The 26,285-nt window shown below is 38.3% G+C and overlaps 1 protein-coding gene across 1 annotated transcript in view; it reads left to right on the forward strand.

The window, feature by feature from the left end:
• Window positions 1-26,285, forward strand: part of AIG1 (androgen induced 1) — a 118,713-nt gene that overhangs the window by 30,443 nt on the left and 61,985 nt on the right. The window contains exons 2-3 of the mRNA XM_042894680.1: window positions 7,156-7,311; window positions 15,077-15,178. Coding sequence (XP_042750614.1) covers window positions 7,156-7,311; window positions 15,077-15,178 — 258 coding nt within the window. The remainder of the gene's footprint in view (window positions 1-7,155; window positions 7,312-15,076; window positions 15,179-26,285) is intronic.

Here is a 26,285-nt window from a genome sequence, read left to right on the forward strand (position 1 = left end):
GCTTTGTAATTTCTTATTTAAGTTGCTCTAGTTTACAGAAAAAGTTGGTTTTCTGTCTGTGCAGATAAAAACACACATCACATGTTCCAAGAGGTAGAATTCTACAGTGTGTCTTTCTTGTTAGAAACACGAGGTCTCTTTAACTTAGCTGTGTCCCTGTTCCACAGTAGTTATTTAAGTACTTGGGCTTAAATGATGTAGTACCTTTAAAAACTGGACGCAAGAGTTAAACAGGTTTATTTTCCATGCATAATGATTGCATTTCTTTTGTGTACCTATAAAATCTCATTGGCTTAAAACCCTGTCCTTGAGCAATCCTGGTGGACTTCAGAGGAAAACACTACAGGGGTTATGTGGAAAGTGAAGGATATTTAAAACAGTCTCTGAGCATATATCATATGGTAAGGGATTGGGCATGTTTTATAAGCTCTGGTTCACACCATATGATTAAATCATGAAAATTAAGTTACATTTCCGAGTAAGGACTAGACTTCTTATGTGACATCCTGGTGACAGGAGCCCACCCCCAACTGAAGGCTGTAAAGGGAGACATGAGTCATTGTTTTGGATGAGGGCAGTGCTAGATATTTATAACGTTGTCCATCAGTGTAAAATATGTGCACTTAGCAAATTTCTAATGGCTCTTCCTATAGGAGTAAGTACAGTGTTTTACTGGTTGAGTTAAAGTTCTAATTTATGTAAATAAAAGAGAAAGGAGAAAAGCGTATTTTCAGATTCCTAACGATGAAGCAACTCAGAATAAAGTAGATAGCATTTGCATTTAGTATTCCATTGACTGACTCTGTTTTTCTTCCCTTGTCCATTCCTTTTTGTCTGTGTGCTGTGTGTTTGGTTTCTCAGGCTGGCTTTTGACGGGCAGAGGCTACATTCCCTGTCTATGAGCCTTGACACTGTTGAAATTTGCTGTGACAGACAAAACCAACACAGCCGTAGTACTGGCATCAGTGTAGAAGGTTGCTCCCCAAATGATAGGAGGACTGACTGTCTGCCCCAGCCTTCATCAGTCAATGAACTTCGAGAGTAATGCTGTTCTGTCTCTGGCCTCTAAAATACAAGTCTTTTTCCCCATTCCTTGCAAAGAAATAATGATTCTGCATACACACCTAATGGTTTTCCAAGGTGTTTGCACATGAATTTAACTAGCTGTAAATTTACTAATTAGACATCTTCCACTGACCTGTGTTTTAATAATTCAAATGCTGTTGCTTCTTACTTTTATGTCTATATTTCACTTCATTCATTTCTTTCAACTGTTTGCAAACAGTGATTTTCTTCTACTGATCTAAAGTCAGCTTCTCCTATGTGAAGATTTAGCACTTGACTGCGTAATGTCCATCACCTGCTTGCTATCAATACTAACAAAGGTATAGAGAGAGGAAGAGAACTGCCAAGACTAAAAGCAGCAGGACTTTGTGCAGCAGTGGGTTGGCAGCAGACAAGTATCTATAGCTTCATTCAGTCAACAGTAGTAACAGATGTAACAAATAGCTGCAGCCTGTGGCTTTGTCCCACAAACAATGTGTTTTCTATCAAAGGTACCCTGTTGCTATCAATTTACCTGGACTTGCTCAGTGTATCACAACTTCAGATCATTGAGCTGCTTTCATAGGATGCAGGAATGTCTACATGTGCTAGTGTGCTGTCTGATACTCTACAATCCTAACCAAGCATGGTCTCAAAACAGAGTCCAATCAGTTGTGCTTACAGTGGACATAGGGTTAAAATTTGACCTAAGTTACTTCCACTTCTTGAAACAGAGTCATCCTGATTGCTGAATCATAATATATTTGCAAGACAAGTAATAATGTCTAGAGGCTGGAGGAAGGAAAGCAAAAGAGGCACAAGGTGACAAGGAGATGCTTTGAGGCTGTAAATCATAGTCATGTTGTTCAAAAAGGAAGTTAGACCATGTTTTATATATGCAGAATTGGAGAAAACTATAACATCCAGCAATTTGGTTCTGGGTATGGGTAGAGCTCAAGGTTGTCTTGTCAGGCTCCGTTCAATGCCACCATGGGCTGACCTTCCCACCTATCCTAGTCCTGTCTGTCTCCAGAGAGGTCCCGAATGCCTGGGGCTGGAGCTGCCCCCTGTTGGCTCTGCAGCAGCTGGCCCTGAGGTGTCAGCCTGTAGGGAGTCAGTTTTCCTATAAATGGGTTATATCTACAAACTCTTGGGGTCTTTCCTAATTACACTTTTATCTTACCAGTGGAAGCTTACCAGGGTAAGAGAGGTAGTAATGTATGCCTGCACACACACATGCCCAAGTGCACTTCATGCACAAGCATGGGCATTTTTCCCATACTTTTTTGTTTTTTGCTGGTTTTTTTGGGTGTTACTCACAGGTTTTATTCTGGCTGCCCTGGCTGTTTCACAGCCTACTCAGATGCTTTTTTTCACAGAGGGGAACACAAAACATCTTGTAAGTTCTCATGATCTTTAAAACGATATGTTGGAGGACAGTGAATTCTTCATTGTCAAAAGCAGATAGAGCAAAAAATACCTATGAATCGTCTGTAATTCCACAGCCTTTTCCAGTTCTCCTACCATGAGGTCTAAGGAACGATTCTGGTTGCGAGAGTTAGTGTGAAAGAGGATCTCAGTCCATGGGCAATTAAATCCTAGATTCAGTGTATTTAATAGTAGTTTTTCTGCCTTGATAAGAATGGTGACAGAATCTCCATTGACCTTGGTTGTGCAGATTGTATCTGCGCTGTGGAGTTCAACAGCGTGGGGAGAAAGGAGTCTGCATGGCCTGAAGAAAGGTCTGTGAGGAAATATGTTTTCTGCCACTGAGCCTCAGAGGCTGCCTCCAAGAAATCGGGGGAGTATGGGGAGGCTGTTGTCTGCTATCCTTCGGTGAACATCTTGTGGAAAAACTGTCCTACTGAAGCAAACCTTTGTTTTCTTCAAGGAGACAGACACGTATGATTAGTTTGCTTGATTCTAATCATTTATGAGGTGCAATAAAATCAATCTTTTCTGATACATGATCTGAACAGATCTCACTGTTTGAGAAGGTTTTTTGGTTGCTTGGTTTCATCTTCTATTCCTAGCCGTTTTCTCCTGCAGTATCGTAGCAATTTTTTTCTCTCCTTATGGTTTTGCACTAAAATAACAGTAGATGGTCATTTTCACTACTTGCCACTGTGTATCAAAGCTTAAAGGTACTGTAGTATCAAGTATATGAGCATTTGCCCCTTCAGACTTCAGTGGGAAAAAATGGAATAGAGAGAAAGTATTTTATACATTTTTCAATGATTTGCTTGTTTTACCATACTCTGTTTACAAGTTTCTGCCTCTATCACTGTTACATGGTGTAAGGAAGGTGTGGCTGCTTCCCGTCAAATCTGTATTTGTCATTTTCTAATGACTGTTTTCCTTCAACCTGTAGTTAGAGGTAAAAATTGGAATATATTTCCTCCAAAGCGCTGTTATTGCTTACATTTCCAAGAAAAAAAACCTCACTTGTTTGCTTAACGTTTGGAGCTGTTCCATGTATAGATTCACCACCTGCAGATTTTCAAAAGAAGGCCCTTGTTTTGAAAATATGATCCTAAATCTGAGGTAATGTCAGGGTAATTTGGAGAATATTGCTTGGAGAGAGTTTCTTCTCGCTTGCTGTGAACTTTTCACATCTGTTTTGTAGCATTCAGACTGAGGAGCGTGGACTTCAAAAATTTGTTTCATACCATAAAGCACCAATAGCTGCATGCTACGCTTTCCTTATGCCAGACCCACAAAGGATGTAAATTGTGAGTGAATCTGGCTGTTCAGTTTATGCTCCTGAGACTCATGGAGCTCTGGCCATCCTCAGTCTAATCCTGAAAGTTCATATTGTCAGACAGATTTTCTCGTACGTTCTAGAAAGGGAGAAAAAAGTGTTGTAGTGCTTGTACATATGCAGTTTGTGCAAATAAGTGGGAAATGTTCCTCCCTGAACGCTACAGGCTCTGAATATACGGTTCTCAGTAAATATATAATTTTCTCTTTCCTATATGGATTTTTTTGTAGTCTTTTTGTAGAACAGTTTATTTTGTAACTACTTTCTGAAGTGTTTGGGTACTGTCTTTCCCTTTAGGAATTTTCAGTTATTCTCCATGATATCATTATATTTTCCCTTGAAACAATGTGTTTGTATCAGGATAATGGAGAGAGAAGCTGTTCGGTTTATGATTGATTAGTGGATGTACGATTTGAATTCCCTCAGAAAGTGGGTGTGTGGTTGTTTGAGTCTGTTACTTTGTAGAGAGACCATTTCGGGGAATCGTAGTTAGAGCTGCAAACAATCTATTAGTCACTTGTCCAAGCCCAGCCAGCGTAATACTGTTCCCTGCAGTACATTATTGAATGTTTTGTCCAATATCAGTTTGAATGACTCAAGCAATGAGGCTTCCACCACTTCCTCTGAGAAACTATTTCATGGTCTGGTAGAACTCCCTGTTAGGAATTATTTCCTGGTACTCAGCCTAAACTGCTTTACACCCAGATTGATCTCATTATTGTTAGGTATAATTTTTTTTTTCCAGTCCTGTCCCAAATCTTTTCCCTTCTTTCATGCTCTTTAGCAAATAGTAGATGGTATAATCTCTCCTCTTATTCAAGCAAATACATAATCAGTGCTTCTATTCCTTCTCTCCAAAACAGGCCATCTGTCTGGTAGAAAACAGGGCTGAATATGGCAAGATTTTTTTCTACTAAGTGCTTCTTTCACGTAAATAATATGAAAAAGTGCGTAAGGGGTTTGTGCCATTATGTAGCTCCAGGGAGCCCCAACTTTTATTTACAGTGTTTTTCAGGAATTATGTAGAAGTTGGTAACTTTTTCAGACTGTCATTTGAAGTAGTACCTTTTTCTAGCCGAATATTCAGGTCCAACATTAGTAGTCTGTCACATTTCATGGCTTCAGGGAATGTTTTGTAATGTTGCTGGTGTATGCTCTGTGCTATTTATCAAGCAAATTATATGGAGCTGCAGCAGGGAGAAGGGAGGGCAATGGCAGCAGAATTACAAGCAGCTCCTTTATTATGCTGATGACAGGATATTTAGGGGCTATTTGAATGTCTGTCGTTCACAGCTTTACAGCCAGAATTTACAAGTATTTGGGTTATATGAGGATCGTTGAGGAAGGGAATGTACTTTAATCCATCCAACCATTACACTTCTGTGGATTTCTTTCTAGTAGCCAACATCTGTTTGGTATTTCCTTCCTTCCTCTCTCCTTTCCTCCCCTGTTCCAAATTAGTGTCCTCTGTCCTGAGGTGTTTTCTTACAGTACTTACTGTAGTCTAAATTCTGCAGATACCTGCACTTAATAAATTTTATTTTTCACAATCTGGACATGTGCTATTTGTATTTCTTACTGATGGCCTGCTTCTTAGTATGAGGCTCCCAGTTAGATGAATGCTGAAGTTTAAAACGAGACTTTCAAACTAGTACTCCAGGCTTGTTTTGAAAAACATCTCATATGTATTTTAAGCATATGCGTATGTTATTTGATGAATCACATTGCAGTTTGGGATCCAAGCCCATGTTTTGTATTTTTTTTTACCTGAGATTGCCCAGTGCATGGAGGTTTGTGTTCTGGGCTCCAAGCTCATGGAGCAAACAATCTTTGTACGCTTTTTCTGAACTGTACTAAAAAAGATGAGCAAGTTGGTCTGTCCTCAGGCGGGAGCATTCCAAAGCTAACATTACCATTCTACAAGTTAATTGGGGAAGAAAAACAGTGATCAAGCTAAGACAAACAAAGGTTGTACCAAATTCATGAGTTCAGGTGCTTAAATTTAATGATGTAACAAGAGAGACTATCTTACAATATTGCACACAAATGCGTAAACATACAAATGTTATGAAAAGAGAGCTTGAATAAGTCCCGCAACTTGCTTGTTCTGTCACTTGTTTGCTGAAGTGCGGCAGTGGATTTGCCAGCACCTGTGATGGGGGCTCAGTCTCTCCGGGAGGCCTTTTGCCATCTGGGGCAGGGAGAAGTCCCAGATACAGCCCTGCTGTGGGAGAAAGAATCACTTTTTTTTAAATTTGTTTCCACAGGGAATGCTTCTCACATTTTCCACCTCTGAGATGAGCACCATGACTTTGAGGCCTAGTTTTATGGAGTAATGTAGGGGTTGTAGTTGTAGCTCCGTCGCCTGGCAGGTGGCACATGACTGAACTGCAAGTGGGAATGCCACCACTGAAACAGTCCTTCCATTTGCACAGGTTTTCCCAGAAGCAGAATCAAGGAATCCTAGGGGTAGGAAGGGACCTCTGGAGATCATTTAGTCCAGCTCTCCTGCTAAAGCAAGTTTACTATAGCAGGTTAGACAGGAAAGCATCCAGGCAGGTTTTGAATATCTGCAGAGAAGGAGACTTCACAGCCTCTCAGGGCAGCTTGTTCCAGTTCTCTGTCACCCTCAAAGTAAAGAAGTTTTTTCTCATGTTAAGATGAAATTTCCCGTGTTCCAGTTTGTGCCCATTGCCCTTTGTTCTGTCATTGGGCATTACTGAAAAGAGCCCATCCACTTGACACCTGCCTTTTAGATATTTATAAGCATGAATAAGATCCCCTCTGTCTTCACTTACACAAGCTGAATAGTCCCAGTTATCTCAGCCTTTCCTCATAATAGAGATGTTCCAGGCCTCTAGTCATGTTTGTAGCCCTCCACTAAACTCCCTCCAGTAGTTCCCTCGTTTTGGACTGGGGAGCCCAGAACCGGACACATGAAAAGTAAGGTATACATAGAGCAATGACAGGGTCTTCTGTCCGAGGTAATGGACTTGAAACTCAACACCCACAAATCAAGTTTCTTTTTATCTTACTAACTCTCTAATTAGTGTGTTTTCCCGTCACTGTCATCCTCCTCATAGCATTTATTTCAGTGCTCTCAGGACATAACTCTTTTGGACAAACAGTTAGAAAACTAGCTTAAGTTAATACAGACCTACCCAGATAACTTCCAGTCTGGAATCTCAAGCTGGTTTTATGTTTTATGTGAACAAATTCTACTCATACTGGATCACTGCTCACCACCTTGGTTCTGAGGCAATATCCCTCACCTGCGCTTGCACTGCCACTTCTCTCTTCTGAAGTCTGGTGTTTCCACTACTCAAGAATGGTTAATTTTTTTCTTGCAGGTTATCCAGGCTGTCTTCTTTGGGATCTGCGTATTGACTGACCTTTCCAGTCTTCTCACTAAAGGAAATGACAATCAAGAGCAAGAAAGGCAGCTGAAAAAACTCATTTCCCTCCGTGACTGGATGATGGCTGTTCTGGCTTTCCCCATTGGAGTGGTAAGTGTAGTGTTAATCTGCATGTGTTTACAGTCTGGATAGTTGCTGATTTTCTCCTAGCTGGAAGGCTTTTGCACCTCTTCCCATGAGACCATGGACAGGGAGAAACATGATAAACATGATTATAACAACTCTGAATGTCACTGCTGTAAGATATCACCAGTATTTCTGAAATTAATGTTGTTCATTTTAAAAATGTACTTTAAAGTAGAAGATGGTAGAAGCCATTTCAGATATGAATTTTACCAGCAAGATCTTTAGTGTGAGCCTGGGCTTTTTCTGCACCATGTGTGATAGTAGTAAGGCAGGTGCTGACATGTTTTATTCTGTAACTGCCTGACTGGAGCTCAATCTGTATGCTGTTCTATCATGGAGAAGCTAAAATTCAGGTCGATCCTTGTTAAACCTATGGGAGATTCAGAGTTGGCAGAAGAAATTGGGTAGGAAAAAAAGGAGTTAGTAATGTAAAATAATCACACAGAAGGTATAGAGTAATATGTTTTTTACTGTCTTTTTCAAAAGAAAAAATTACTCTTTGGATCTCTTTCTGCTCCACTGGGACATCGCACCTCACTTTGAGAAGCAAAAGATGCTCAGTGTCAGGAGGTATCTGATACCACACTGATGACAACTGAAAATCCAGAATTTCATATGTTTTTACATCAAAGTGTGACTCTCACAGATTATTTCTAAGTTTAGGCTGCCTTAAAGTATTACTTTTGCTGTCATTTGGGATGAATCTTGGTTTCTGATTTTTAATTTCAGTGTTCAGTAGCTTGAAATACATTCCCTATTTTTCTTTGTAGGACTACTAGAAAACTGTATGAAGACTCAAAAGTTGCACTGTTTCACGAAAGCTTGCCAGTCATTGTCATTTAAGAGCACTTAGCTTAGCATATTGATATATCATTTATAATTTGATTTATTCAAAGATGCTTTATTAAAATGTGATTTAGCTATTTATGTAGGATTAAAAAATGTATGAGGAAATACAGAATGCTTTTGCAAACCTAGGAAACACAAAGCATATCTGAAGCACTTCATAAAACTTACTTGGTAGCCTCCACTTATTGCATTTGCTGGCTCACCTCTTGGGAGCTGCCGCATTTTGTGCTGGGTAACAAATTTGGTTCTTCAGCCACAGATTCTCAGAATGTCTTTCTTGAGTTGAAAGTCTTTACAAGTGTCTGGGATTGCTGGAGTGCTGCAGGGATTTTGCTCACCCAACCCCTGCCTAAAGCTTCAGAGACATGAGCAATAGTAGAGGAATATTAACTAATACTTTTTTTTTTTTAAATAATCAAGCTTGCAAATATGTGTTTATGTGTGCAGATACCTAAATGTTACATTTGTGTTTTAAGGGAACTTGGGAATTATGAGGTAGTTATGACTGTGATTGGCATCAGCTGCTTTTCCTACTGCATTGATACTAGAAGTGAAGAATGAAAGCAATGTTACATTATTTGTCTTTATTTAAATATTTTAACTGCCTTTTTCAATATGCAACCATAAGCCCTTACATTAATCAAAATATACTCTTCAGGGATTCTTTCCTGCATCTTTTAACTCCAACGTGATATTGATGTATTGCTCTACCCTTGCACTGTTTCTTACCTTAAAACTTTTCAAAATCTCGGAGAATTTCAGCTTCATTCTTTCTTGGCAATTCTGAAAGTAATTTTCAGCTGTGTGTTTGTCACGTTTCTTTTCTGCACTGTTTCTCTTGCCACAGGTAAGCAAGGAATCTCTGCTAGTCATCCTCTGCTCCAGACTTATAATTGCAACTTCTATACACTTCCCAAGAGGCATTTTGAATACCTGGAGCTAGCTTATTTCTCTATGGTTCCAAACAGAAACAACTTCTTAGACCAAAAAAATCCGGAAAATAGCAAGGAATTGCCATGCTCTTTGAAGGGATGTTCTCTGTTCCTAAAGGAAACCTTGTACCCAAGAGAGTGAACAGATATTAACCACATATTCTTTAATTTTTTTTTTTTTTTTTTTTTTTAATTAAGAAATCCTATAAAGGTTATTTTTATTGTAGCTTCTACTTCTGGCTACTGGGAGACAAGCAGCAGGGCTTCAGAAGGTAGCATTGGTCTTAATGACCTGCCCCAGGCTCACATGTCTAATCCACGCCAAGGCAGCTCTTTCCCAAAACCTGAACCTCTTTGACAGCCCTCACCACACCACAGCTACCACATGCCCGAGCATTAGCCTGTGGGACAGCAGCATCTGCCACAGGCTGGCATTGCTTTCCTTTGGTGTGGTTACGGGTAGGAAGAGTTCAGGGCTTTAAAGTAGCAAATGTCTGATGCTGGCTTTTGTTTTTTTAAAGAGCTATTTATGTGTAAGAAAATATCTGATGAAATTCTGATATGCTTGTTAGGAGGAAGTTAATAAAAAACAGAGTGTCTGCAGGAAAATAGTTAAAGTTCCCTCATTTCCCATATTCTTTTAACAGCTTCCTCACTCCAAAAAAGAACAATGTAAGTTGAAATGAAGGTTGTTTTTTTTTTTTTAAGACTCAGCCTCTTAACTCTCTCTGGAGCTTCTCAGTGGTTTCCAGTAGTGACACAGGGGAATCTTCACTAAGAAAAATTGAACAGATACAAATAAAATCCTTGTTGAGTTTCTGATACAGCAGTGGTCTTGCTGAACACTTATCAGTAACCTTAACATGCAAACTGTTTTTATCACTCAGTGTTTTAGTCAGGGCATGTTTAGGGAATAATGCAAATACTAGGGGAACATTTTAAAGCCCACTAACTGCAGATTTTCAAGAGCTATTCAACTCATTTTTTTCTTTATTTCCTGTTTACTGAAACCCTTGAGACATCTTGTTCTGAAATTTAGATGAGAAAATGGGCTTCCACTCCCAAGTCAAACAATGATGTGTGAAAAAAACATGCAACAAACTAAAGCATTTCATTTTTTGTACTTCCTTAAAAAGTACTGCATGCAAACCACCTGGGAAGTCTGACCACCAACCTCTTCTCCCACCTTCCAAAGGAAGGGAAAGAACCAGCCCAAGGGCAAACAGTCTTCTTGGGTGGCTTTGCAACAAATCAAATCTTGCAGAATCTTGACAGTAAATCAAATCTTTCCAGTGTTGTGCTGTGCATTGTATATATCCAGGGGCTTCAATAAAATTGTGAGTTGCCAACCTGCTATTAGTTTTAGGAGAATGGAGTAATAAACATTAACCTCTTTGAAGGGCCTAATGACTACCGTTTGTCTAATGTTCTTCATTTTAGTATGACACTTAATGAATGAAATAAGAAATCAGTAGGCCAGTATTCTTTGCAGGAATGTGATATTCCATGAAAAGTCTCTGGGCAACACTTCCCAGCCATTTTTAAGGTTACTATAAGCCTAGGTTGCTATTCAAATACCTAATAGATCAGGTAGCCTTCACTGAAAAAAACTTTTAAGAAATTCACTACCACGTAATGGTCTATACTGAGTGCACTTACCACTCCTTTATCAATGTAAAGGAGGTTTGTGTTGGGAGTAGTTTACACTGCTAAAGAAATGTGAGGCAGATTTTAAAGGCAGAGCCCATGCCAGTGTTTTAAACTATCGCTACTCTTCTGTTTGTTTGACGTAAATCATGGACTTGCCAAGTTTCTGTGGCTAATTGGTGTTTTGTGTAAACTATATATGGTTTTGTCAATATGTTTATTGTAATTTGTACCATACAAGGGGAAGAAGAGATAGAACAAGCATTTCTTGGTTTTTAAGAATGTGAGTACTAGATATAGGAAAAAGAAAGAAAATGGATATTGTTACATATTAGAAGAGATTGCTGTCTACAAAATCACAGACTGTACAGCTGATATATTTTGTAGCTTCAGTAGCCCAGTTTGAGCCTGAGTCTAAATTGGCAAGAATGATTTCGTATTCTTAAATTATACTTTCGTATTTTTAAAAGCCTGTGATGCCAAACAGAGGAAGCCAGATGTGTTTCCTTATCTTTTATTTCTCTGTGGTATTTTAAGAATGCACTAGCACAATTAAAAGGAAAGCTGATCACCATTCTTCTGTTGAAAATCAATAATACTCATCAGAAATCTTTTATCTGGTAAAGATGTGCAGGCATCATTTTTGCTGCAATCCCCTACTTGCCTTGCTATTTGACCAAACTATAGAGCACTTTTATTGACTTGACCATGCCAAAATCTGCCCTCATTTGTGGTGAAATAACAACTGGTGATGAGGCATGAGCAAGCAATACATCTGACTACTGAACTCTTTTCCCCAAGGAGAGTGTTCCCTGATTTTCAGCTCCTGCTCCTTGTGATTTCCTTCATTGGCCCTGTTCAACTTCACTTGATGTGACTCTTTGCTCTCTCACATAAAGCCAGTACCATGCTGATTGGCTCTTAATGCAGTCTGCTTTTAATAACAATTCACTTCTATATGTAATGCCTTTAACCCTCAACCATGCTCCCAAGCAACGTATTTATACTTGCACTTAACCACAGCTATCTTGGGGGACAGCCAGAAAACCTACCTTTAACTACACAACAGTGTACTTAGAAAAATTTTTGTCAAGGTCAAAGGTTTTCTTTTTTTTCTTTTTTTTCTTTTTTTTTTTTTGTCATGAAGCCATCCAGGAAATGAGCGAACTTAACTGTACAGCCTAGCCAAAACCAAAAATACGTATTGCAGGAAAATAAAGTTCCACTGGGTTCATTCTTCTTTTGCATAACATTTCTAGGTTGGACTCATGTAAAACAGCAAGTTGTGCAATTCTTTTCATTGGCTTTCCTCTCTTAGTTTCTCTTTGCTTTCATTTTGATTCACAGCTTCTTGAATCACTAGCCATTCCTCAGCTTATCCTTTGAAATTTCTCCCATGGCCATGCCACATTTCTCACTCCATTCTCTGAAGCTTCAGATGCAAAAGATAAAAGCTCAAGGAGTATCTCCTTTAGTGGGAAAACAAGAGTTTTATTTTCAGCCTCATTTTATTTCCTCTGCTGTGTATGTATTTAGTGATATTCTGGATGCCTGTCGCAAGTGAGCTTCCAAGGTCTGCTTGAAAGTTTGAGTTTCCCTTTGGTCTGTAATGGCCATAGAAAGGAGAAGTAGCAAATGAAGGACTCTTGTGCTTTTATATCGTTTAACCAAGGAGTCAGCATCTTCGGAAAACTGGCAGTCTTAGGATGTTTCTGTGCAAAGAAGTGCAAAAGCAATTGCTGGTGCCTGTTTTCTTTCTTGACTTCCAGGCCATAGGTTTGTCTAAAGAGGAGGTGAAAGAGTGACGTTTGTGCCATTTTGGCTTGGATACAAAAGAAAAGAAAGGTACTGGATTCCCTAAAATAATCATTCCATCTGCTGACTCTGAGCAACCTGTTTAGCTTGGTGTTTGAGGGTAGTACCGTGAGTCTGGCTGTAATAGTAATGAACTGTACCACAAGGTAGATGAGATTATGAGCATAAGAGATGCAGTTCTGAGCCTCACATAGGCAGTGTAAAGAAACAGCTTCCTGTGTCATTGTTTTTTACTGCAAGGTAATGTGTGTCCTTGGCAAAGCCCAGCCTATATGATATTGTACCAGTACCACATTGGTCTAAATTGCCAGACCAAGAGTTGCTTATTCACCAAAGTAAACAAATTTAGAAGCAACCAAGGAAACTAAGTAGGAAATTCTTGTAGCTTTCTTTTAATCCAAATTGTTCATTTGTATGGTTCATTCTATCCAAATGAGCAAATGATAAAGAAAGGTAAGGCGAACCATTCAGACACTGGGAGGGATCTTCCCCAGGGCGTTGTGTTGGTCTCGTGTCTGGGACAGGTTGGTTCTGTAACACTTTGTTTTTGCATGCTTCCTTTACCTTATGTCTGCCCTGCAATAATGCTTTGCTAAGCAGCGTTTGCCGTCTGTAACTCCAGATGGTTGCAACCAGCTAGGTTGATCTTGTTCCATCCCTTGGCTGACTTTGGTTAAGAAACAGATGGCATGTCCCCTCTTCTCCTATCTTTACCTCTGTGGCAAAGTCAATTGTTCCATTCTGCTCCACACAGAAATCGCAGGTCAAAACACGCCTGCCAGCTTTGTTGCATTCAGTGTAATGCCGTTCAACAAAGTTCTGGGTGGTTTTCCTTGCTGTAAGACTTATGTGGAAAAAAAAACATTATTAGTTTTTCATGTTCCTGAATCTCTATGTTGTTTTATGTCCCAGTTGGTCTTACAGGTTCTCAGAGACCCACTGTAATAGTACATAACTTCTAGGAAGCCTATAAAGAAGAGGATATTTTCCTTCCATTTTTCCTGTTGTTCAGCTATTCATATCTTGGCACTCATGTGTCAGCAGGTGTGTAAAGATCTGGGTTGTGCTAATGCCAGAAGAGACTCATCCTGTGGGTTGCTTTACACTTGCAGTATTTTTCAGGTTGCCCATTATATCCTCCTTTTTTTCCCTGGCCTCTGTGCACTATTCAAGTGGTCCAAGCTTATTCTGAGCAGGCATCTATTGCTACCCTAACAGATGGACAAGCTACGTACTGTATGCACATGGAGGGAACACCGCACTGCTTCAGATCATTCACATGACTGTAATTGAAGCATGCCTGTCTGAGGCTAGAACAAGGTGCCATTGATAAACTGTGACCTCAATTTTAACTTCCCACAGTCAGAAGCATATGAAACAGCTTATTCTATCACATATTCTTGTAATTCGTGCACTCTCTTCACCATGTATTTCTTGCACTTTCACTTCCTACCCAAGATTAATCCTAACCCTTCCAAGTAAGATTGTGGCAACATCAGCTCACATGAAAGTGAATTCTTCCCTGCTGATTTCATGAAAATCATGCTTGTGTCTTGGGCTTTAAACTTGGAGTTGTTGCTACAATGTAGAGGTACTCTCAGAATTGTCATTGAAAAGCTCCTAGCCCAGGAATGATTTTCTCCTGCTGTAAACAGTAAGCCTTTTGTTACTACAAAACTATGAGCTCTAGTTCAAGGTAAAAAAGTAAATTGCATTTTAATTAGAAGACTAGAGACTGTTTTTTTCCGAGCTAAGGTTAGCTAACTCCGTTTTTTTTTTTTTTTTTTTTTTTTGAGGTTTTATACTGTTTTTCTGACATCAGGTTATCTTCAACAAATTAATGACATTTTGGCAAAAGCTGAGCCTAGTGCAAACTTTACCTGAGTCATCTGTCCTGCCCTTAGTTTAGAAGTGAATTGTTTCTGATAAGAGCAAAAGCAAATTTTGTATTGACAAATGAGCGGGAACTCTTCTGTGGATCTTAGGACATGAATTGTAAACTGTCTGAAGGGCTAATGTTTTTTTAATAGTGCCATTTCAGTGATTGACAAAAGTGTTAAAATGAATGTATAGTCTTCTGTTTAGAGGTGAATGCTTCATATTTATATGTCCTGTGAATTCCAAGTAATATTTTGCCTGTTTTTCCATTTGACTTCTGTCCTGTTAGTAGTGAAACATTATTCATGTGCCACATCTGCTACTAAAATACAGTACTCAGTTGTAATTTGGCCACAGGCATGTAAGTCAAAAACAGAGATTTTTTTCCAGGCTGAAAGTCAAATAGAGAAATGAAAAATTAGAACAGTAAATGCAAATAGTGACCCAGGTGCACACTGTTGATAGAAACAAGGTTTTGTTGAAGAGCAATTATATTTGTATCTGTCCACAGATCATTTGCTAGATGCCCCACTTTACTATCTCAAATACATAGCTAATTGCTTAGAAGTGTTTATGTAAATTATGTCTTATTTTTTTCTTCTTTCTAGTTTGTTGTGACAATGTTTTGGAGCATCTATATCTATGACAGGGAGCTGGTTTACCCAAAGCTGCTTGATAATTTCATACCAGCATGGCTAAATCATGGAATGGTGAGTAAAGTGATGCAAACACTTCCTTGTGTAAATAAAAATGTGAGACACCGATTTCCCTGTGCACAATTCTGTGTACACATAGCCCTGATCTTCTCAGAAGTGATTAACAAATGCTGCAAGCTAGCAAAAATAATGTCTCCTTCCTTGAGTCATATTTAAGTCCTCATTCACTTGAAATAGTATGGGGATTTGAACTCATGCCTCCTACATCCCAGTCTGGTTTTAGGGATGAGCTGTTTCCTGTCATGGGGTATCTTTCCCAGAGCAATGTCATCCTTGCCATGTGAAAGCTTATTCAAAAACACTCTCACGCAAAATGAAAGTTCTGACTTCGGTGAAATCTTGCTGTGAAATAACAGAAATGCTTAATTACACGATTTTTACAGCTAATTTTTTATGTAATATTTTTTGGTAAAAACACTTGTTATGAAAATCTCATTGTGTTTTTGGTCTTGAGTGCTTTTAAAATAATACACATACTTATTCATTTCTCAAGTACATTAAACTTGTATAACAGAACCTGTGTCAGAGTATTTTTAAAAATGTGGAATTATTCAGCAGTGCAAAAGTGTAGTAGATTTAAAATTACTGCCTCTATACCCATGGAAGCAATTTCTTGAGAAGAAATCTGACCTCTTCATCCTTCTCTGATACTTCAGTTAGGATATCCTTTCTTTCAGTCATGTACTTGAATGGTGAGGGAATGATAAGACCACATTTTTCCAATGATTCATACAGTTTATTTGGAGGCATAATGTTTCCTTCTCTAGTTGTGTCTGTGCAAAACATTTCTTTATTATTTTGTTTTCCATATCAAGACAAGGCAAACCACTTGGCACTGTTGTTCATCAGTAAATGAAAACAGATCTCATCCTTCAGCAGATCCACAGCAGATAAAGATTTGTCCTCCACTGTTGAGTTTGATAAAGTGTTTTTTTGTTGAGTGGGCAATGGTGTTGATATTAATTTATTCCCTAAATTGTGTGTTAAAGGTGTAGTGTGAGAGTTACTATATCAACTTCTGTTAGATAATGTACTGTTTTATAATGCTTTGAAAAGAACAGTGTGGTATTGTGTGCATGTGAAGCAGAGCAAAGAGTCTGGTGACACTTACTGTGTTCATTTGAGACCACCCTCCCTCGAATTTTGAGGTCACAAACTGAACACATGCCAAGTACATAATGTTGATGTTTTTTTTCAACATCACATCAGTGCCAACTCTGATGACATTTCTTCCAGGTGACATTCCACATACTGAAAGTGCCTAACCTATAACATTTTTCATGAAAGTGCATTGTGAAGCAGCTGACAACAAGCAGTATTATGTATTCAGAAGTCTCTTCTGTGCTGTGCCATAGCTAAGAGTCAATTTAAATTCCTGTTGCTTCGTTAGAAATGCTGAAATATTTGAAGAGGGTTTTTGTTTGAAAGCTTTGGACTTAGTAGACTGTACTGAAATAAATTGCATGCGGGCATCTTAGACATTTATATGTTCAACTTGAAATATTATAGAAGGCCTGTTTGAAGGTCTTTCATAAAGAAATTGTTTGCTGTGTCAGTCTCCATTTATCCAAGTGTTTCTTCAGCACAGTCACAGGAAAGGCTTATGGCTGTTGGGCTTTTCACCACCTTTCAGTCTAATTCTTTTTGATATTTCACCCATCATTTAATCTTCACCAGCTTTCATAGTAATTAATTCTGATGCATTACCCATCATAATATGACAGAGTTTGAGGAATAAGTAGGGAAGGTCTGGAGAGAAATCTTTTCTTCTGTAACTACCTTAGGAATGCTAATACCTTGTTTATTAGTTAAAACTTTAATGTGGTAGGTTTTAGAGTGTATGATAGAGGCCCCCTTGCCAGAAGGCTAGAACCTCTAGCAATACAGCTTTAGAAAAGTCAAAGTCCACAGCTATATTTTATTTACTCTCATCTTTTCTTGCAAATTTTGACAGCGTGCTTGGTGCTAATTTTTCCAAATGCAATAGTGAGTGTGCTGGAGCCTAACCTTGTACAACAAAACTCACAGAAGACATTCATTACCCTTGGCAGAATTAAATCTGTCAGGAAGAGTTGGGTCCTTTTGTTACTACCTCATAGTACAACTCCTGTTTTCTGTGAGATTTCCCGGCGATGTCGGCTGCAGATCCTAATGATCTAAGCTCCAATGCTGTTTCCCTTATAAGCATTGTCCAGGTTTTCCGCATTTTTTTCCCTAAGCATATAATTACTGGGCCAAGACACAACAAAGTGGAAAAATACAAAAAAATTTGTAAGAAGATCTTCCACAATAAGATTTCCTTCTTGAACTGAAAAGTCTTATTTTCAACGTGTGATGACACTGTAACAGGTTGCTCAACTGTTAGCGCAGCAGCCTGCAAAATCCACAAGGGGAAGAGGAAAGATAAGTTGTAAAATCCGTGGCTAAAAAAATAGCCATCATGTTCTCATTATTTATTTGGGCATATATCAAAATACTCTAAAGTACTCATACTTCAAAAAAGCTTTTTAGGGTGACTATCTTGAGCACTGTATGAAGGAACTGAAGGGCTGGCCTGATCCATCTACCCAAGCAGAAGTGGTCTGTGCAGCACAATATCTGCTGCTTTGTTAGTAATTAGTAATTAGTAATTAGTTCTCTTTGCTCTTTTTCTTCTTCCACCTTTGCATCCCTTTTCCGGGATTGTAACTTTGTCTATAATAGAAAAAAGTATAACACCATCATAGTTTTGCTAATGCTCATATCACTCTTTCACAGAAATATTTTGTTGAACATTTAAAATATTGCTAATTTTAAAAATATTTATTATCTGGAAAATGAAAACATGAGGGAAACGAACCTGGGAGCTATGCAGTTCTATTACCAATTCATAGAAACAGAGAAAGCTCATCAACATACACAAAGGTAAAATCATAAACTGGTTACCAGACTACAAAATTGCCTATAGTGTCAAGAGCTATATTTCTAATTTATATACTCATATATATAATATAGTTAAAAGTATAATTCTTGTCTGCAAAAAAATCTTTGTAGTCAGTGGCTCTTTGTGGTACCAGATGGTACCGCATACATACAGCTTTGTACACTTGTGAAAGACATGACTAATAGAGATGTACTGTGCCATAAAACTCATATATTTCATCATCTCAGTCAGTTGATTCATTCATAACCAATGGTATCTCTACAACTTGAGGAATTACTAGAGGGGTCAGTGGCAGGGCTGCTGTTAATTTTAGCAGAGTGGGGATTTGACTGTGTTTATTATGTGAAGGACCACATCTGTTAGCTTATGCTAAGTTAAGATTCTGTCAGTAGAAGTAACCACTTCTCTAAGCACAGCTATATGTCTAAGGCTAGGTCTGATTCTGAAGTTTTGCTTTTACTTTCTGTTTTTATTAATTATTGTATAGATGAATTCAGGTTTGTTGGCTACTGTTGTAGTTGCCAATTTACTGAACTTTTCCATCAAAGATGTTCATGTTCTTGAGACCGTCCTACACTTTGGATCCACATCAATCCCTCTTTCCGTAGGCATATTTTCCATGAGCAATATTCTTCCTCTTTTTCTGATGGCTGTCAATGTGATCTGTATCAGTATTAGGCATTTTTAATTAAAGACCAACCTTCAGTGTTGGAAACTGGTCTGTCATAGTAACAGGATTCTTATCAGTTCGTTTTACCAGTTTGTGTTGAAATTGGTTAGGAAGGTGAATGCAGAGCATCTGTTTGCAAAAGTTACATTCTCTTTAATATTAATACAGACTACCAAACCAATGGTTGTCCCTATCCTAACTAATGCCCACATGAACAGCTCTGTAGCCTGAATTAATTAAAGTTTGAGCATTGCTGATTTTGAGCCAGTTTACACAGCAGGTCTGCATGCTGCATTTGTCCAAGTTAGTGTACTTCAGCGAAGAGTCCTTTGTTTTTCATAGACACTGTCCCAAATTCCTATTAAAGACATGAATCATCTTTTGCTTGTGGCAAGGAAAGTAAAATACAAGGATGGAGTTTAATGGCTTTGGAGGTCAGAAACAATCAGTTGTCTTCATATGAAACCTCTAGAGCAGAGAGGCTGGGGAAGGGGGGAATACAGCCTGGCTTTGTAGGGCTGGAAAACTGATCAGTGCATTGGTTATGTGCCATTGCAGTCTATACATACTCCTCCCATTTGGTAATCTATTTTGTTGGATTTTTTTTTTTTTTTGTTTTGTTCTGCTTTTTGGAAATGCATTCAAGAGGGTACACAAAAACTGAGATAAATAGCAACACAGGTTGTGGAGAGGAAGGTGCCTGTCCAGTTGACACATCCCTGCTTCATTCACAAGTTCTCTCTTTTTCTTGCTGGCTGCTCAGATGAAAACCTTAGCCCACTGTAAAGTGGTACTAAGAATTTCTCCTGCCACATATCCAATTGCTGCTCTTTCTGGCAGCATTGCCTTAGATCTGATGGTCTTTTCTGGTGTGTTTCTGTTTTCTGGTTGAGAGCTTTTTTCCTTAATAATTGAGTAAGAATGAAAATAGAAGAGCAACACGAAGATTAAAATTCATGGCAGCTTGACATGTAGAGATTGGAAGGTCCAAAACTGGTCTTGCACCACGCTTGCTCTGCTGTACAAACAAGGAGGTGGCTGTTCTTTCAGCAGAGTGTTTCCATCCAGCGTGTTGCCCTAAAAGTTCTATTCAGAAATGACTCATTTGAAGTAGTGCATTATACTTCCCGAGGACGCTTTTCTAATACAGCAGCATCCCAGGTGTGGGCTCTTTTTACACAATATACTTCACCTTGACAATGTCTCACACATCTAGAAATTTACCCTTTTCCTAGATTTGTTTCTAAATCCAGTTTAAGATTCAGAAGGATATTCCAACTAAAGTGCTCTCCTTGACTTATCTATAGTATTTTCGTAGGTTAGGTGTGAATAAAAACTTTAGTGTTCCAGTAAGTAGTTTTTGCTTGTAAGAGAACTCGCAAAGTTTTCTGACAAAAATCATGGAAAATTTGTAATTTTATTGCAATTTATTTTTCCCCAGAATACTCAATTCTAGATGGCTATGATTTAAACACCTGTCTAATGAAAAGAACAGTAGTTGATGCTGGTCACTTGGGAACCCAGAGTACTTATAAAAAAGAGTAAAAATAATAGGTTCATCCATACACTTTCTGCATGTTTGTGCTGTGGTTATGTTGCTTTGTCTGGTATCTCTCCTCATTATCTGCTAGCTCCACCACTGCAGCATGAATACAGTTGTACCAATTATTCTCTCAGTTTGAGGAGAAAAACAGCAATTGCATACAAGATTTTTTTTTATTTTCTGTTATTTATGTAAAGGGCTTGAAAATTGATTGTAGATCAAAATTTTGATAGCTACACCTGGAAGTTGAGAGGGGCTTCTAGAATAAGAACAGAGAATTAGATGAGCGTCATCTTCTTGAGACCAATAGGAAAAGCCTTTCACCATATTCAGTAACAGCACAGTGTTTTTGTGGAATGGGAAGATGTCCCTAATAACATTGTGTAGCTTCCAGAAGAGGCTGTGCTGTGCAGTAAGTTGCAGAGAGCATTCCAACCAAAGACATGTGCTGAATGTTTCTGATTATTTGTTATTTCTAATAACCTACAGAAGGCAAATACAGAGCCTCTTCCAGAAGCACCCAGCACATAGTAATGAGGAGCCTTTCATAAAATGTCTTTGAGTTAAAAATATGCAGCTTGTTCCAGAAGTATTACAAATGAGGAACCTGAGAGCCAAATTTTGTGGTTTTTTGAGGTTTACCTTCATTTGTTGGTGAGGTGGTGTAACTCAGCCTGTTAGCACAGCTGTAAGCCTGGTGTGTCCACAGCGAGACAAGGAAGGTGGATGTCAGAGGAGGGACAAATGAGAGTGAAAATAAAGGAAAGATGGTTGGATGGGAGAAAAAGGCAGGTGATGCTGCTAAAGCTGGTACCTAAAAAACACAATAGGAGTGCACTTGCTTTTGTTCCTGTTGGACATTGGTCTATAGGGTAGACAAAGTAATATTTGTGTGGTGACATGCAGGAGCTTCAAATCCTTTAAAATAATTAGGGATAAAACTATGTGCAACCTTTTAGTATAAGACTTGTGTTCATATAAATTGTACTCATGTGCTATTTGTAGACTGGTGGAGGTGTTTCTCTGTCCCTGTCTATATTTTTATCTGGCAATGCAGGACATTATCCCTTCTGTCCATCTGACCCTGAAAACTTCAGATCTGCTACAGAAGGCAGGCCTATTTAGTGAGCCTTAGTGAGTAACTCCAAAATTAATACAAATGATAACAGTAATGATAATGAAAACTTAAAAGCAGATTTTCAGATGAGGTAGCTCATACAAATGTTTGCTGAAGTGATTACTATGGGCACAAAACAAATGACCAATGAAAAGCCCTGACAGGATGTACAAAGGGAGTCTTAGACTTTCTGTCTTTCTCTGGCTTTGGAGAACACACTGAGCAGTGTTTTTCTAGAAGCAGGGTTTGACTGTGGAGCACTGAGTTTGTTTGTTCAACCAGCACCAGTGTGGGACAGAAATTCATTCACTTCATTCCCATACTTTTGCCAATATTAGGAATGCTGGTTTTGTTTTAACACTCAGTGCAGCTTATATTGCTCACTCTAATCACTGCTGGGGCCATGCACCGTTTTTTTGTAGTGCTTAAGATGGTTTTTCTGATGCTGCTACGCTGCATCTTAGATGTGTGATTTACAGATTATAAAAGCCAAAATAATGTTCAACCTTTGCATTGGTGCAAAAAATGTCAATACTTGATAAACATTTTGATAACATTCTCTGTGCCCTCCTCTCAGTTAAAATCAGATACTTGTTTCATAACATCATGGACTTCTGTGTTTTTTTTTCCTGCGCTTTTTTTCCCAGGGAACACAGGCAAATAATAAGATCAAACTGTAAGTGATGTATAGCATCTTTTATGGAGAAAGGACATTTCACTGAAAAAACATATGTATTTGTGAGGAGGAACGCTCACGTTGAAGAAAGTTTAGTATGCCGGCTGCCTGCTATAGGTTATTCACTCTAAAGCAGCCCATAGGAAAGTCATCTTACATGTGATCACTACAAAAAAACCTTCTTAACATGCTGTGCAACCATGGGAAAGGATTGCAAATATCATTTCAAATATAAAATATCTTATTGTACATTTATTTTCTATCTTTATACATTAAAGAGGGCTATACTTTGCCTTATGATTACAGTAAAATGTAGTGTTTTGTATCTTTGGACATGCTTGTTAACATTCATTAGCATTTACTCAAAAAGAATAATTACTCAGATAATTCTTAATACGTTGATGCGATAAAAGTGTTTTTGTACTATGTTGTACCCACTTTTCTGAACTGTGCTGTTAGTATTCACACATGTGGCAAATATGACTTAATCAGACCACAAATATTTTGCAGCATTCCATGGTATCTCATTTATTTGTTTAATTTGCCGCTATAGCAACTGGATTCCATCCTTTTAGATTCTTTTTTTCACAGACCTATGATCTCCTTGGTTGAAGCTTGGCAGACAGCATTTCCTTCAATTGAAGACATATGCAGTAACTCAGAGACCAGATTTTTACCTATTTATCATTGTTGGAAAGTGGGTTATTTCACATGGACACAATACCAGAAGAATCAGCAGACCTGGTGAAAGGAGTCTGAGCTCAATAGCTTATATGCTTTTTCCAGCCTTTGAAGTTGGTGAAATAGAAGATGTTACTTCTCCCTCCATCCCTAGACCACTAGCACTATCGGAATGCTAATATGAGGAAATATGTTGATAATGTTTTTGTAAGAAATTACTTTTTAAAAGTAGTGTTTCTTTTTAACCGCTTTTTTTTTTTTTCCAACATGTATTTGTATTTGGAAAGAGAGAGCATTTCTGCAGAAAGCATTTCATATTCAGATGATTAATATGTTGAAGCAGTGCCACAGCAGTAATGTTTTATGCATGTTGATCTGCAGAAATCAAGGATTTTGGCATGACCTTGGGAATTCCTTTTTCTCGTGGTGGGCTATGAGCGTTGGATATACCCTGAAGTCTGCCCTGCTGTGCAGTCCCATCTCCATATTTTTACTTTCCTGCATAGATACAGAAAAATAAACTCTGCATTTTTAGTAATGGAGCTGTTTAAACTCCATTTTTAAATTTCAGTTTTATTCTTAGTTCTGCCACTATTTCACTGAATAATCTCATAGAAATTAGGTAGTGTTTGATGAAAAGCAGTTTTTACGTGTCTTAATTAGCTAATGCCTGCATTTTGTGGGGCTCCATAATGATAGCTAACAAACAGTGCTGGCTGTTAGGGCATTTATAACACTGCTGATTGTGATCACAGCGTCCGAAGGAGGGCAGTTGCTGTGCCGGCCCAGAATGTCCATTCAGCTGCTGGAGGCCTGCAGGTATTGCCGTTTTGCATACCTCAGCGTCCATTTCATTCAATTGCAGTGAAGAGGTGAATGGCCTTTGTACAGGTTACTTTGGGATTCATGGGTAAGAAAGATGTTCCCGAAGTACACACAGCTAAGAGTTAGAAGCTGGTGTTGTAGAAGTGACCTCTGCTTCAAATAGTAACATTAGCTAAGGTTTTATACTAAATTTAGCACTACTGGTATCTCATAAAATACTGTAGACTGACATGGTGCATGGTATAGAAAGTTCAAATATGCCTGGAAAGGAAATTCTTCCTTATCAAAAAATGGCTCTAGTATTCAAATCACATCCTTAAGTTTGTTTCCCACAGGAAGAAATTTTATTTGCATCTTGGGGCTTTTAGCTTTTTATTCCGTTATTTTGAGCTTTATCGGCTTTCTGTAAACCCTATATGCAGAGTTCCAGTCTGCTGAGTCACTACCATGCACATTTTTGTGGCTTCTTTTGCAAATACAGTAATCTATTTGTAATGTAGATAAATGTTATGAGCTATTTTTGGGAGAGATTAAATATGTATGTTGGTCTACTGAACTTTGTACTTTAGGGCACTTTTTAAAATGAAGAAGTGGGAAGGAGCAATTTCATTTTCTCAAAAGGAAACATCCATTAAAATGTGTTTTAACTAGTACACAGACTGACTGATGTTCCCCTTAACAAACAAATGTGCATTGGCTGCAAGTCGTTAAAAAATACATATGGCTGCAAATCATTTTAAAAGGTGAATGTGTGTATTCTTAGATCAGAGACTTAAGATGGATGGCATTTTGATCTTTGCTCCTGAGGCAGAGGAATGAAAGATGAAAAATAAGAGGAATTAGAAGGAGAAAGAAATGCATGTCTCAGAAGCTAAGAGGAAAAGCGATTATCTTAGAGTTGTTAAGAGGAAAAAAACAGAAAGTGAGCAAAATAGAGGAAACCAAATATTAAAATAAAGGGGTAATGATAATAGTCAGTAGTCAGCTGGAGAGAGCCATAGAACCTGGAGGTGATAATTATGTGTTGTGTATCACTGAGAAAAAAGCTTGAAAGAGAAGTTTAAGGTGCCTGGCATATATTGAAAATGTGACCTGTCATTTGTTTAAACCAACGTGTAGAAATCTGGCTTTGTTTGATTTCCTGTGACCACTGTGCAGGATCATTGTTCGCAGAGCGATTCTCGTTGTTCCATTTTCTTGTGTACACAGGGCTCTGTACCCTCACTGCCTCTCCCATCCCCAGATCCTGTCTCTCCCAGCTGCTTGCCCTGCACTCTGCTGCCGTGCCCCCCACAGTGATGTTCTCCGCGCCGTCAGTTTACTACAATAGCAGGGTGATAATCTAATAGGCTGCTATTAGTGTAGTAGTAACAACCGTACCACTTCAAGGAACGTCACGATTATCAAAGTGAGCATAGTTGATAGAAATAAGACATATTTTTTCCTCAAATTTCTTGCAATCTAAATGAGCAAGAACAGGTGAAGACTGGGAGAAATTAGCTGTGTTCTAGGGAAGCTAAAACACAGAATTTGTTGTTTTCCTGAGGTTATAGAATTTTGCTAGAGATGGAGCCGCAAAGTAACTCTGAATTTACTTCATTACTTCAGTGCTTTTATTAAGGACTGGCACTTTCTCTCCAAACAAGGCAGGGAAGACAAATTCATAGTGAGTGAAAGAGCACTTTCTTGGGCTTTAAGCTCTATTGAAAGGAAGAAGTGACTCGCTCTTTCACCAGAGAGATGTTCTCTAAGTCTCACTAGGAGTTTTATTATTTGCTGCTTGTTTATATCACGGGAAGGGAAGCATAGGTTCATCTCACAAACTCTTTTGGGGCTTATGTTTTTGTTTTTTTTTTTAGTATAGCAACTGCTTCCAACTTGTTCCAAATAATTTACATGGGCATAACTTTTTATCAGACGAAAAATCCCTTAGTTTTCCATTCCTTTTCTGATGACTGTTGATTTGAGAAGAAAGGCTCCAACATGTAAACAAAAGAATGATTTAAGAAGGATGATCTTGGAAATTCAAAAAAATGTCAAAGGAGAAAAGGCCCTCCTTGTCTGCCCTGATGCTTGGACTTGATTTTTCTGTTGTTCTCCAGAGGGATGTTACTATTAGTAAAAATCAAGAAAATTGAAGAGTTTTGCTTTTAAATTTCTTTAAGGTCTTCCAAAAGCCTCTTACTGGAGCCAAGGCTATTTCAAAAGCCTTTATGTAATTGCAGGTATGTGGCAGGGGAATCAGGAATAAAAATATCCTTAAGACAAAAAAGGTAGCTTGTTCAAAACAGTATCACTGACAGTATAATATAACAAGTGGCTATGAAGAGATGTATTTTGATTATCTTGAACAAGGAGGAGTGTTTACTAGACAAAAATTGCACTAAATGTTCAGTGACATGAAGTAGAGGCTTGCATCTACTTTGGGAAGTACCTTTCTTCAGGCAAGAATTCAGTGTTTACTAGTCCTGTCTCCATCTGAACTCTACAGCTTAACTGGCAATAATACAAATATTCACAGCTGTATAAAAAATGTTATTTAGTTCACAACAGTAGCCATGGTTACCTACATATTTTCATTGCCTTATTCATTTGCAATTCTTTTTTTTTTTCTTTTTTTCTTTTTTTTTTTCTGGAAATACCATTACCATGTAATATAATACTGT

This window comes from Lagopus leucura, unplaced genomic scaffold (assembly GCF_019238085.1).
Source record: "Lagopus leucura isolate 7727_CA_CO unplaced genomic scaffold, USGS_WTPT01 Super-Scaffold_73, whole genome shotgun sequence".
In the NCBI taxonomy this organism is placed as follows: domain Eukaryota; kingdom Metazoa; phylum Chordata; class Aves; order Galliformes; family Phasianidae; genus Lagopus; species Lagopus leucura.